Consider the following 15,113-nt stretch of genomic DNA (forward strand, 5'->3'; position numbering starts at 1 on the left):
CTTTGATGCAAGGAGCACTCACAATAAAGTGGATGAATTAATCCCACAAATTGATGTAAATGGAATGAAATAATCGCAATTACAGAGACGTGGCTGCAGTGTGACCAAGGATGGGAAATGAACATCCAGGGCTATTCAGTATTTCAGAAGGACAAACAGAACGGAAGAGGTGTTACAGTTGCATTGCTGGTTAATGAGGAAATCAACACAATAGTAATGAAAGATATTGTGGGCGATTCCCCCATTGCGACCAGCAATTTTTCTGGTGGGTCAGGCTGGGAGATGAGCATCATCTGCCTTTTTCCAGAACTTGCACATGCACCAGGAACATATGCACATCTCCCAGAGCTGGAGGACAGTCAGAGTCCAGACCACGCTGGAAACCAGCAGGAAGGCAGATAAGTGATTTGAATTTTTTAAAAATGTAGTTTAAATATATTTAGCATTTCATTATCAGGAACTTGCCGATCCCAATCGAATCTCCCACCCCACCAGGACTACTTCATTTTGGCAGGATTTAGAATAGCTTCCTACATTCAGAGAACTAGCAGGAGACTTTGCCAGAATGAATGGTGGGGGGGGGGGGGGGGGGGGGGAAGTCGGGGTTCCTCCAGGGGTTGGACAGCAAGCAGATGGTGTCCCCTGGACATGGGCACCCTGGCTGTGCCAACCTGTATCCCTGGTACTGCCCACAGGGCAAAGTGCCTATGCCCAGTGAGCAACTTGGCACTGCCCAGCAGGTACCAGGCACTACCAAGTATAGTGGGCAGGGCCTAGAGGGCAATTTGTGGGAGTCCTGCTGCCACTTTGCATGGTGATTGGTGTGGGCTGGAGGGAGGTCAGTGACTCGGGTGGGCCTGTCAGTGTGAGGCAGTGGGGGGTTGGAGAGAAATCACCACTGCTGTGTGCAGCGGGCTGGACATTGGGGCGCTCTAGGACAGGGCGGGGGGGGGTGGAGTTGGCCTGGAGGGGCAGCACTGCAGGCTGGCCAGCAAATGGGGAGACTGACAGATCTGGGCCACTGCGCATGTACGGAGTTCCAGAACTGTCAGATTCCAGTGCTTATAGGCCCTGCCCTCCTTGGGTTTTTAACGAGATTGATGATTGGGACCTCTGCAGTGCACAGAGTAAGGAATTTTGAATGTGAAGCTGAACTGAGAAAACAGTTGTGATCTGTAATAGTTTTCCCACCAAGTCAGCACTTTGGGAGAATCGCCCCAATTAGCTTTGAAGATGTGGAATCTGTGTAGGGAGAGCTCAGAAACACTAAGGAACAAAAAACATTTGTGGCGGTTGTATACAGACACTCAAACTGTAGTGATGTTGGGAACGGCGTTAAACAGAAAATTAGAGATGCTTGCGATAAAGGAACATCTGTATTTCAGAGTGACTTTAAATTGCATAAAGATTGGGCAAATCAGATTTGTCACAACATCAAAGAGGAGGAATTCCTGGAGTGTGTTTGGGATAGTTTTCAGGACAAATACATTGAGGAACCAACGAAAGAACTGCCCAACCTAGAATGGGTATGGTGTAATCAAAAAAAAAATTGGCAATCTTATTGTGCAAGACTCCTTGGGGACAAGCAACCAGAATATGATAGAATTGATCAAAGATGGAAAGTGATGTAGTTGATTGAGATTAGAGTCCTGGATCTTACTAAAGGAACCTACGATGGTATGAGGCGTGAGTTCGCTATGATGGATTGGGAAATGGCAGAGCACTGGCAAACATTCAAAGGGTGTATGGATGAATGTAACAATTGTTAGTTCATGCCTGACACAAAAGAAAAACAGAAAAGGTGGCCAAATTATGACAAGGGAAATTAGAGACAGTATTAGACCCAAGGAAGAGGCATACAAATTGGCCAGACAAACAGACCTGAGGATTGGGAGCAGTTTAAAATTCAGCAAAAGAGGACTAAGGGATTAAGAAGGGGACAACAGAGTACAAGGACCTATGTACACAAATGGATTAAGCTTGTGGCGAAAATAAAAACCGACTAAATGTTTCTATAGCTACGTGAAGAGGAAAGGATTGTGAATTTAGGTCCCTTACACATACTTTGGTGGTGTCTTCACAAAGGACGACACAAATAAGATATCACAATTGTTGGGGAAGTCGGAGGAGGAACTGAAGAAAAATCAGTATTAATAGGGAAATAGTGTTGGGAAAATTGATGGAATTGAAAGATAATAAATCCCAGGACCTGATAGTCTACATCCCAGAATACTTGAGCGGCCCTCAAAGTAGCGGATGCATTGAAGCTCATCGTCCAAGTTTCTACAGACTCAGGAACAATTCTTACAGATTGAAGAGCAGATAACATAACCCCACTATTTAAAGAGAGGTAGAGAGAAAACAAGGAATCATAGACCAGTCAGCCTGACATCAGTAATGGGAAAATGTCAAAGTTTATTATCAAGGATATTATAGCAGAACATTTGGAAAACAGTGGTGGAATCAGACAAAGTCAGCATGGATTTAAGAAAAGGGAAATCATGCTTGATAAATCTACTGGAATTCTTTGAGGCTGTAACTGGTAGAGTTAGAGGAAAACCAATGGATGTGGTTCACTTGGATTTTCAGAGGGCTTACGACAAAGTCCCACATAAGAGATTAACGTGTAAAATGGGATTGGGGATAGTGTATTGAGATGGATAGAAAGCTGTTCACAGATGGGAATCAGTTGCAATAAATGGTTTTTTTTGGAATGGCAGGGAGTGATCAGTGGGGTACAGCAAGGATCAGTGCTAGGATTGCAGCTATTTACAATATACATTCATGATTTAGATGAGCTAAATGTAATCTCTTTAAATTTGCAGGTGACACAAAGCTAACATGGTAGATGCAGTATAATATGGAGAAATGCAAGGTTATCCACTTTGTTAGCAAACAAAAAAAAGGGCAAATGATTTTAATGGCTATAAATTGAGAGATGAGATCATGCAACTAGATCTGGGCATCCCCTTATACACCAATCGCTGAAGGTAAGCAGATGCAGCAGGCAATAAAGGCAGCAAATGGTATGTTCGCCTTGGTAACAAAATGAATTGTGTGCAGGAGCAGGAATGTCTTATTCCAATTATACAGGCCCCTAATCAAGTCACTTCTACAATAGTGCGCACGGTTTTGGTCTCCTTATCTGAGGAAGGATGTTCTCACTATAGGAGTGCAGCGAAGATTTACAAGACTGATTCCTGGGATAGCAAGACTGACGTACAAGGGTGGGGTCCACAAATCTATAAAATTCTAATAGGACTACACAGGTTAAAAGCAGGATGTCCCCAGTGGTGGTGGTGGAGTCCAGAACCAGGGGTCATAGGTTTACTTTTAGGACTGTGATGGAGAAATTTCTTCATCCAGAGAGTGGTGAACTTGTGGAATCCTCTAACACAGAAAGCAGTTCAGGCCAAAACAAATGTATGTTTTCAAGGAGTTAGATATAGCTCTTAGGATGAAAGGCATTGGTGGTGGTGGGGGGAAGGTGGCAGGGAAAGGTGGCAGGGAAGCATGAAATGGCAGGTTCAGGCAATTGTGTTAGATGGTCAGCCATGATCATAGTAAATAGCAGAAACGGCCTAGTCTTGCTCCGACTTTGTTTTTATGTTTCTATGATTGAGAAATGAAAGATTAAACCTGCAGCAACACATGAAGGTTAACTGAGGTAGAAAAGAATGACCAGATCAAATACTTTTACAACTCTTTAGAAAGGCTCAGTTCTTAAAGTTTTATATTCTCCAGTAGGAAACTGATATTTGACTACCTTCTTTGTCTTTCAACTGGAGTCTTATCGAATCGTGAACTTATTGATGGGAAGGCAAATTGGTGTTCTCAGAAAGTGAAGTAGATTTTAACTTTTGAGCAACCAATGTGTACAGCTGGCTCCTTTGACAGATTGGAGCTATTTCAAGATACTCCTGCTTCTCTTGGTTACTCAAAATAATTGGAAGCTCATCTTTTCAGTCTATCTCTATTGTTCCTGAAATTGGTTGGAGCATGCATGGCATTTGACCCAACCAATTCTAACTTAAAATGGCGCTCTATGTTGTGGGACCTGATTTGATTACTTTTGATTACTGTTTGAAACAAGCAGATACTTCGACCATCCAGCAGTAGATGTCAGTGAAGGCAGCACCATGCAGATAATCAACACTTAAAGGACATGTCAACAGATGTCTTTTGAGGCCGTTACTGTTTCGCGAATGCAGATGTCAGCAACGAAAACTAAAAATTTAGTGCACCCCTTAATACCGAAACCAAGGAGCAGTGCTGATGGAGTCTGTGACAATGCCCCTGGACTTTAACACTCCATGCCATTGTTAGACTTAGCAAATTTGGCTGAGACACAAATTGGAGCATTAAGTTGCTATTGTACAATGTACCACAAAGTTTATACAAATGACAGGTCACTGTATCCAGAAGTCACTGGACAAATAACTCTCCTGAAGGTTAACCACCTTTCCAAATTATCACATGGTCCTGAAACCCACATCTCCGATTCTAATGCTTAATTTTATGACAAGAGTGTAATTTTCCAAACTACCACATTACTTGGGTATTTTTATATTATGCTTTCGACTTCAGAAAAAAAAACAGCAAGGCGAGCTTTTCTTTTCAGGTGCTTTTGAAATTCTTCAAAAAACTTTTAAAAGTACTTCTTGGAGTTTAATCCAGACAAATGTGAGGTAAAGCATTTTGGAATGTACGGGCATCACGGTAGCAGACTGCTTAGCACTGCTGCTTTACAGCTCCAGGGACCTGGGTTCAATTCCCGGCTTGGGTCACTGTGTGTGGAGTTTGCACATTCTCTTCGTGTCTGCTCCAGTTTTCTCCCACATGCCAAAGATGTGCGGGTGAGGTTGATTGGCCATGCTAAAATTGTCCCTGAGCATCCTAAGATGCGTAGATTAGAGGGATTAGCAGGTAAATATGTAGGGGTAGGGCCTGGGTGGGATTGTGGTCAATGCAGATTCGATGGGCCAGATTACCTCTTTCTGCACTGTCGGGTTTCTATGGCAGGTCTAATACAGATAGGAAATATACAGTAAATGGCAGAATCCTTAACAGTATTGATAGACAAAGGGATCTGGGAGTACAGTACAATGCAGGTGGAGAAGGTAGTCACGAAGGCATATGGCATGCTTGCCTTCATCTGCCGGGGTATTGAGTTTAAAAATTGACAAGTCACGTTGCACCTTTATAGAACCTTAGTTAGGGTGTTCTTGGAGTTATAGTGTTCAATTCTGGTCGCCACACTATCAGAAGGATGTGGAGGCTTTGGAGAGGGTACAGAAAAGATTTACTAGGATGTTGCCTGGTATGGAGGGCATTAGCTCTAAAGGAGAGGTTAGAGAAACTTGGCTTGTTTTCCAACTTGGAGAACGGAGGTTGAGGGGCGACCTGATAGAAGTCTGCAAGATTATGAGAGGCATGGACAGAGTGGATAGTCAGATGCTTTTTCCCAGGGTGAAAGAGTCAATTACTAGGGAGCATAGGTTTAAGGTGTGAGGGGCAAGGTTTAAAGCAGATATACGAGGCAAGTTTTTTTAAAACACAGTACTGGGTGCCTGGTACTTGTTGTCGGGGGAGGTAGTGGAAGCAGATACAGTAGTGACTTTTAAGGGGCATCTTGACAAGTACATGAATAGGATGGGAATAGAAAGATTTGGTTCCTGGAAGGGTAGGGGGTTTTAATTAAAATTGGGCAGCATGGTTGGTGCAGGCTTGGAGGGCCGAAGGGCCTGTTCCTGTGCTTAATTTTCTTTGTTCTTTGTACACTGCCTCACCAAATCCACAAGATGGAAATGTGCTCTTTCATCAGGTGTGCTAAAATGGTAAATTTGTCAGATAAATTTGGAAAAGTGTTGATCTGTGACAACTGAAGGCAGGAAACATTAAGAAATCTGACAAAGGTAAATCAGTTTTTTAGGTTACTAAGTTTGCACTGAATAAATTAAAACTTTTTTTCAGGGATGGGATGGGGGTGGTGCGACAAAAGAGTGGAACAAAATCTCATTGCATTCATAACCACATATTGTCCAAAAGTACATCAAATGATTCTTTATTAGAAATATTGGTTCCAAATTTAAAGTTTGCAGTAAATGTCAGCAAGCTTCATTGTAATTTGGCAGAAATATCAGTCAATTGTCTTGCAAATTTTTTGCATTATTTTATTTGCAGAGTACCAAGCTCATTTTACCAATCTGTAAAGTTTAATATATCATAAACAATGATTAAGGGCAATTTAATTCTGCTCATCAGATGATTTGTACTATTATTAGTCAGACTGAATGACAATTGCCAATATTAATTTGCACGGTATTCTTGTAAAAAGAGCACGCTATGAACCATAATTGCATCTACAAATGTATTAGATATGATTAATCACGTACAATATACTTCAGCTTGGCTCACTTTTCAGTTCCAATCATTCCAATGACAAAGTGCTCAGCTCAACAAAAAATGTCTAAAAAAATAAAGCTTCAGCAAGAAGCAATAAGAATGTATTTCATGGTTCTATAATAGAATCTATAACATTTGTTTTAGAAATTCCTATAACTCAGGTTTTTAGTGCTTTAAAGTTTCCAAAATGGATAAGATGTTTGTGTACAGCGCCATTCCCAATCAATTACTGGAACCTAAAATAGGCTGTCGACAAATAGGACAGGTGGAGTTTTCAGACAGCCAACGGTCAATACAATGAATGTGAAATTCATGTGCACAAGGTAGTCTTCTCAGCTTGTTCCCAACTGCATACTCATTAATACATACACTGCAAGTTTTACTAACTTCATTCTCTGCACTGATGTTTCCATAATTCCGGGTCAAAAGATTGTCAATTTGTTCTTTGGTCAGACCCCTCTGGCGCTCCTCTTCATCATCGTCATTCAGCAAAAGGAAGTGAGCAAGCCGCAAAATTGGTAGGGCACCATTTTCTACTAAACTATTTGTGTCTCGACTTTGTCTGGTCTCTCTGCTTTCAGCAGCATTGTCAAAGCTTTCGTTCTGCATGCCTTCATTCATTCCTGATCGGTCTCCTGTTAATGTATCAGCTGATTCGTTATTTGGATTCAAGAGATTGATATTTGGAGTGATCTGTGAATTAATTGAATCAGTGCTATCAGATGGGTTTTGCTGAACTCTTTGGTTAAGTTCAGAATCGGAATCATTCTCCATTAGAGAGCTCAGTTCACCAAATCCTGTCATAATCTGACGAAGTATTGACCTCAAGGCTATGGATGATGGCTCACCAAGCCCAGTTTCAGATATCCTGCGAAGAGGTATACGGATAGTACTAACATAAGTCCTAATACCTGCAAGTTCAGATCGTGAGATGGTACGGCGGAAACCACCACTGTCACTTTCAAAAGTCACAGTATTTTCTGCCATTCGGACACGGGATCGAGTTCTATTAGCAATGCTGTCACGATCTCTGTTTTCTCCAGGACGTATCCTTCTAACCTGAAGATCTAACATAATAGTCGGATGCCTTCGAACAGCTACAGAGGATCCACTGGAATGGTTTACATCTCCTTCATCCATTGCTTCTGGTCCAGGCGTTCCACCAGCTGTTGACTGCGTAGAAAGATTGCTACTAACAGCTTGCAATTCCTCAGTAGTCATGGTGGATTGATCCATTGTCCGTTGCCTTCTAGTGCTCTGCCTTGGCTGTATATAACCTTCCTGCTGGGATAGAGATCCATGCAAAGAATTTACACTATCACTTCCTCTACGCAAGGGTGATCGACTTCGTCGGTTTTGAAAATTCCTGGAAGATCTGCGTTGTTCCATTTGCCTGTGCACATTATGCTCTCTCTCAATGGTTTGAATGTTGTCCCTTTGCAACTCTGCAGTTTCACTTCGGCCTTGCTGCTCCTCCTCTTGTATTGTTCTAACATTATGTCGTCCTGCTCTTCGTCTGCCAATTTGTCGTTCCACAGCTACATTTAAAGCCGCTTGTTGATTTGCACTTTGCCTCCTGGGCCTCTGCCTACCTGTGCCTCTTTCAATTGTTCCACTTCTGATACTCCTTTGGGCTAAATGTGGAGTAACTTCCATGGTTTCAACTTCCTCAATCCTCAATGTGCCTCCAAAATTGCTTTCAGAGTTTGCCTGTTCATCAGTCAATTGGATTTGAGCTCGAGTTCGACTTCTTGTGCGACTAGCAACAGGACTCAACAAACCGTGTGTCTGGGCATTCTCTGTGTTTCGGTTCCTGTTAATTTCTAGTGCAGATGTGTCCAAAGGCTGACCACTGCCAGCTTCATGCTCATGATTGATGTTGATTTCTAGGCTGAAACGAAATTCGCCACTGTTCGGATTTGTCCGACTAACAGCTCTCCATGTCTGGTTCCCACTTTGTCCACTGCGAGTGGCATTTCCTGTACGCCTAAATGTGTTAAGCCACTCAAGGAGGGAATCGCTATTGGAACTTTCCCCTGGTGTTTCAGAGCCTAAACAGGAAAACAAAAATGCATCACATTATATCCTTCACGAATATTTGCTTACCCTTGGGGCAGAAATATAATGACTTCCTAATGATTTTTTTTGTTATTCTTTCATGGGACGTGAGCATTGCTGGTAAGCCTAGCATTTGTTCACCATTCCTTATTGCCCTTGAACTGAATAACTTGCTACATCACTTCAGAGCACAATTAAAATCAATCACTTTGCTGTGAATCTGGGATCATATGGAGGCCAGACCAGGTAAGGGCAGATTTCTTCCATAACAGACATGAGTGACAACTGATGCCTAGTTTCACGGCATCATTACCGAGATTAGTTTTTAAATCCAGGTTTATAATTGAACTTAAATTTGATCAGCTGCTGTGATTAGAACCCATAATTCTTGAGCATGTGTGTGGGTCCCTGGATAATTAACAGTGATATTACCACTATACCACCATTTTCCTCAACTGTGAATGCACTTGAGCATATTTTGATACAGCCAATTTAAAACATAAGAAATAGGAGCAGGAGTAGGCCATCTAGCCCTTCAAGCCTGCCCCGCCATTCAATAAGATCATGGCTGATCAGTCATGGCTCAGTTCCACATTCCCGCCCTCTCCCCATAACCCTTAATCCCCTCGCTGATCAAAAACCCATCAACCCGCGTCTTAAAAATATTTAGCGAGGCAGCCTCCACCACCTCAACAGGCAGAGAATTCCAGAGATTCACCACCCTCTGAGTGAAGAAGTTCCTCCTCAACTCCGTTCTAAACCACCCCCCCTTTATCTTGAGGCTATGCCCCCTAGTCCTACTGTCCTTTGAGCAGGAAAAGTCTCTCCACCTCTATCCTATCCATCCCATTCATCATCTTATATGTCTCAATGAGATCTCCCCTCATTCTTCTAAACTCTAACGAGTACAAGCCTAGTTTATTCAGCCTCTCCTCATAGCTCAACCCCCTCAACTCCGGCATCAGCCTAGTAAACCTCCTCTGCACTCCCTCCAAGGTCAAAATATCCTTGCGTAAGTGCAGCGACCAAAACTGCACACAGTACTCCAGCTGCGGCCTCACCAGTGCCCTATACAGCTGCAGCAAGACCTCCCCACTTTTATGTTCAATCCCCCTCACTATGAAGGCCAGCATCCCATTCGCCTTCCTGACCACCTGCTGCACCTGCAGGCTGGGTTTTTGCGACTCATGCACAAGGGCCCCGAGGTCCCTCTGCACCGTCGCCTGCTGCAGTTTTTCGCCACGTAAGTAATAGTCCTTCCTACCATTATTCCTACCAAAGTGGACCACCTCGCACTTGCCAACATTAAATTCCATTTGCCAGTTCCTGGCCCATTCGCCCAGCCTATCTAGATCCTTCTGCAGACTCACCACACCCTCCGCGCAATTTGCCGTTCCACCAATCTTGGTGTCATCAGCAAATTTCGACACCATACACTCGGTTCCCTCCTCCAGATCATCTATATAAATGGTAAATAGCTGAGACCCCAGCACCGACCCCTGGGGCACTCCACTAGTCACCAACCGCCAATCCAAGTAGCACCCATTAACCCCCAACTCTCTGCCTCCTATTTGACAACCAATCCTCTATCCACGCTAACACCCTACCCCCAACTCCATGCCCCCTTACCTTCTGCAATAACCTCTTGTGAGGTACCTTGTCAAACGCCTTCTGAAAATCGAGACAGACCACATCCACCGGCTCTCCTCTATCCACCGCCCTAGACACATCCTCATAGAACTCCAATAAATTCATCAGACACGACTTCCCCTTAACGAAACCGTGCTGCGTCCGCTCTATCAAGTGATTCCCCTCAAGATGCCTCGCTATTTCCTCCTTGATGACGGATTCTAACATTTTACCTACAACAGACATTAAACTAACAGGCCTATAATTCCCTGCCTTTTGCCTGCCACCCTTCTTAAACAACGGCGTAACATTAGCCGTTTTCCAATCTTCCGACACTTCCCCGGAATCCAGCGACGTTTGGAAAATAACCACCAAGGCATCCACTACCACCTCCGCCATTTCTTTCAGAACCCTCGGATGCATTCCATCCGGTCCTGGGGACTTGTCCACAATCAGTCCCTCCAGTCTGTCGAGCACCACCTCGCTAGTAACAATAATGTCTCTGAGATCCTCCAGTCCTACCATCTTTCCATCGCTAACACCCGGCAAATTATTCACATCCTCCTCCGTGAAGACCGAAACAAAAAAGTTATTCAAGACCTTAGCCATTTCCCCATCCCCTACCACTAAGTCCCCCCTCTCATCCTCTAAGGGTCCAACGTTCACCCTAGCCAGCCTCTTCCTTTTTATACATTTATCAAAACTCTTGCTATCCTTTTTTATATTAAGCGCTAGCCCAGCTTCATAGTTTCTCCTAACCTTCTTTATCAACTTCTTTGTCAATCTTTGTCGACATTTAAACCTCTCCCAATCCTCTTCTCGCCCACTACTCTTAGCTACTCGAAACGCCTCCGCTTTTAATTTAACACTTTCCTTCACCTCCTTCGTTATCCACGGCTTATTACCTCTCCTCCTATGGTCCTTTTTAACCATCGGAATAAATTTCTGCTGAGCACCAAGAAAGATCTCCTTAAAGATCCTCCACTGCTCCTCAGCAGACCTACCTTCCAACGCGCTCCCCCAGTCAACATTCGCCAATTCTTCTCTCATCCTACCGTATTCCCCTCTGTTCAAACAAAGGACGCGTGTCCGGAAACCCACTTTCTCCTCCTCCATCTGCACCAGAAACTCCACCATACAATGATCACTCTCCCCAAGAGGATCCTTCACCATAAGGTCCCTAATTCTACCCGCCTCGTTACATAACACCAGATCCAAGATAGCTCGCTCCCTCGTCGGCTCCAACACACACTGTTCAAGGAAACTATCCCGGCAGCGTTCCAAGAACTCCTCCTCAAGCACACCACGTCCAACATGGGTCGACCAATCAATATGTAGATTGAAATCCCCCACAATTATCACTGTTCCATTCCTGCACGCTGCACTTATTTGCACATTAACAGCCCGCCCCACCTCCAGATCATTATTTGGGGGCCTATAGACGACACCCACCAACGTCTTCTTCCCTTTGCTGTTCCTAATCTCCACCCACAACGATTCCACTTTCTGCTCTTTGGTTCCTATATCATCCCTTGCTACCACCCTGATGCTATCCTTAATCAGCAGAGCTACGCCCCGCACCCCCCCCCCCCTTTTTTTCTCCCGCCTATCCTTCCTAAACACTTGATACCCCTTGACATTCAGCTCCCAGTCCCTGTCACCTTGCAGCCACGTCTCTGTAATGGCCACCAGATCATATCCATTTGTGCTGATCTGCACCACCAGCTCATCCACTTTATTCCGAATGCTTCGTGCATTTAGATAAAGTGCCTTCATCCCAGCCTTCACCTGGACCCTATCTGCCAGAACGCCATCAACCATACTCACGCCCCTACTCCCTTTATTACTGGGACATCCTCAGCCTCTTCCCTTACCTGTACCCTCTCCTTTACTTTAGACCCCGTAATGTCACCTACCCTCGCACCCTCCCCCACCCCCCCAATTAGTTTAAAGCCCTACCTACAGTCCTATTTACACAATTCGCCAGGGCTCTGGTCCCAGCACGGTTCAGACCAACCCCATCCCACCTACCCCAATACTGATGCCAATGCCCCATAAATTCAAACTCATTCCTCCCACACCAATCCCTGAGCCACCCATTCACTTCCTTAATCTTATCAACCCTATGCCCGTCTGCACACGGTTCAGGTAGTAATCCAGAGATAACCACCTTGTCGGTTCTACTTTTTTATTCCATTCCCAGCTTTTCATACTCCTCCCCCAGATCCTCAGTTTGCATTCTGCCTACGTCTTTGGCACCCACATGTACTACAACGACCGGATTCTCACCCTCCCACTCCAGGTTCCTCTGCAGCCCGGATGTGACATCCTGGACACCAGGCAGACAACACACCCTTCTGTGCACTTTGTCATTGTGACACAGGACAATGTCAATATCCTTAATCCCACTATCCCCAATTACGATTATGTTCCTTATCACCTTCTCTCTGCCTATATCTTGCATCTGCATCACTGTACTGTGTGCAGTTTGCTCACCAACCTCACCTCCCTCGTTCTCGTCCAGACTGGAAGCAAGAACCTCAAACCTGTTATGCAGGTTGAGAGGCTGAGGCATCCGGTCCCCACCCTCCTTCCTTCTCTCAGCAGCCCCCTCTTGTTCCTGAACCTTAGAGTTAGCCAGTCTAGGTGGGGTGGATGTCTCTTGCACCCCATTGACAATGGCACCCTCTCTCCCCCTGATGAGCCTCAGTGTCTGAAGCTCAGAGGCCAGCTCATCTACCTTGAGCTGGAGCTCCTCCAGCAACCTGGACATACTGCAGACATGGTCACTGGGAAGGACTCTGGGGTCCACCAGCTCCCACGTCATACAGAAACAGCACATCACATGCCCCTCCGTTATTCACTGTAGTAGTATTGAAAATTTCAACACGAACTTAACTGGCCCTTTTTCTCCCTAGCCCTTTGATCCTAAGCCCTAATAGCTCACTCTGCTTCCCTCTCACTCCACTGCCCGCTCCAATGCTGCCCATCTACACCAGGCCTCCTTTTAAACCTGGCACTGTTTTAAAGCCTGCTCACCCACAAATCCCTGCTATCCACTCCCTTAGAATTCTTAAAGCGGTAAATACAAAAAGCCCGCAAAAAAGCCTTTAAATGATTTAAACAGTTCTACAAGGTAAATTCTTACTATGAAAGTGCTTTAAACTTATTTAAACAGGTTTTTAACAGGTAATTTCTTATCTGGCTCTCTGCTCCCTCACTCATCTGCTCCAGCAAACAATGGAAGGCTTCACCGAAATGCACAGGCCAGCAGTCTTTAGTGCAGTATATGATCTCAGCTTTGCTGGGCAAAAGTATAACATTCTAACTTGCATCGTGGCTTCTTCCATACTAATGTGCAGTTTGTTTCTTCGTGCAAGTTTAACTTGCTTTCTTAACGACCATCGGAGCATGGTTTTGTCAAATAATAGTGCTGCTGTAACACCTGAAGAACAACACCTTAGAATCTTGGGAAACATTAAATAAGTCCAGGCTTGACAAATTAAATAACAGGTTTGAAATTCCATTCAATTTAACCAAGCCTTGTAGAAAGGCTGAATTATTCCTGAACTTCAATGGAGAGAGAGGACATAGAAAATAGGAGCAGGAGTAGGTCAATCAGCCTACTGAGCCTGCTCCTCTATTAAATGTGATCATGGCTGATCTTCTATCACAATGCTATACACGTGTTTTCCCACAATGCCTTAGAGTTTAAAAATCTATTTCCATTTTTAAAGATATTGAGTGACTTGGCCTCCACACCATTCAGACAATTTCACAGGTTCACCACTCACAGTGAACAAGTTTGTCCTCATCTCAGTCCTAACTGCTGATCTTGTATCCAGAGACTAAGACTCCTTGTTCTACAGCCAGGTGGCACATCAGTCCCTGTATCCAGCCAGTCCAACCCTGTCAGAATTTCATACATTTCAATTCCCCCTCATTCTTCTAAACTCCTGTGAATACAGGCCAAATTGAACCAATCCTTCTGGGAATCAATCTGGTGCACCTTCACTGCACTCCCTCTCTGGCAAGTACATCTTTTATAATGTGAGGAGCAAAAAATTCAGTTGGGAAAAAACAAACTGCTGCAGCAGGTCAGACCTGCAGATGAATCAAATTCAGCACCTGTGACATTAAAATATATTTGCACTCATCTGGTCCCCAACCTTAATATCCTTGTGGGATTCTTGCAATCTGTGAAGGAATCGCCACAGAGAAAGTGCTTTCTTGAAATAAAAACAAAAATGCTAGAAATTCTCAGCACAACAGACAAGCGCATTCCTGCTGCAGTATGTAAGAAGTTCAGAATGCAATACTTTATATATCTAATTTGTGTCAGAAAATAAAGTTATTCATGTATATAGAGTTATAAAACATCTTTGCAACAGTGATGCAGTTAGTCCAACTGCCTTTTCGCTGCAGCCCTAAAAATCTACTTTTCAGATTATTATTTTTATTCATTCACGGGACACATGTTGCTGGCTGGCCAGCCAACACTTATTGCCCAAACCCAATTGCCTGAAGGCAGTTGAGAGTCGACACATTGCTGTGGCTCTGGAGTCACACGTAGGCCTAGTCACACCAGCTAAGGATGGCAGATTTCCTCCCCTCAGTTATCCAAATCTGTTTCGAAATTCATGATTAAATCTGTCTCCACCAGACTATCAGGCAATGTAGATTCCAACCAGTTGCTGCACAAAAACAATTTTTTCCCGTATCAGCTTTGGAAAGAATTATAAGGGATAGGAGTTATAATCATCTAAAGAGAAATAAATTGATTAGGGATAGTCAACATGGTTTTGAGAAGGGTACGGCGTGCCTCACAAACCTCATCAAGTTTCTTGAAAAGGTGACCAAAAAGGTGGATAAGGGTAAGGCAGTTGACGAGGGGGTATATGGATTTTAGTAAAGCGTTTGATAAGGTTCCCCATGGTAGGCTACTGCAGAAAATGCAGATGCATGGGATTGAGGGTGATTTAGCAGTTTGGATCAGGGATTGGCTAGCTGATAGAAGACAG

General features: G+C 44.1%; 1 protein-coding gene across 15 annotated transcripts in view; it reads right to left on the reverse strand.

The window, feature by feature from the left end:
- Positions 1 to 652: 652 nt before the first annotated feature.
- Positions 653 to 15,113, reverse strand: part of rnf6 (ring finger protein (C3H2C3 type) 6) — a 229,097-nt gene continuing 214,636 nt past the window's right edge. For all 15 annotated transcript variants that reach the window (XM_080197366.1, XM_080197372.1, XM_080197368.1 and 12 more), the window contains one exon: positions 653 to 8,456. In XM_080197366.1, coding sequence (XP_080053492.1) covers positions 6,628 to 8,456 — 1,829 coding nt within the window. In that variant the 3' untranslated portion in view covers positions 653 to 6,627. The remainder of the gene's footprint in view (positions 8,457 to 15,113) is intronic.

Source organism: Carcharhinus amblyrhynchos, chromosome 10, assembly GCF_965287045.1.
Source record: "Carcharhinus amblyrhynchos chromosome 10, sCarAmb.v2.hapA, whole genome shotgun sequence".
Taxonomy (NCBI): Eukaryota; Metazoa; Chordata; class Chondrichthyes; order Carcharhiniformes; family Carcharhinidae; genus Carcharhinus; species Carcharhinus amblyrhynchos.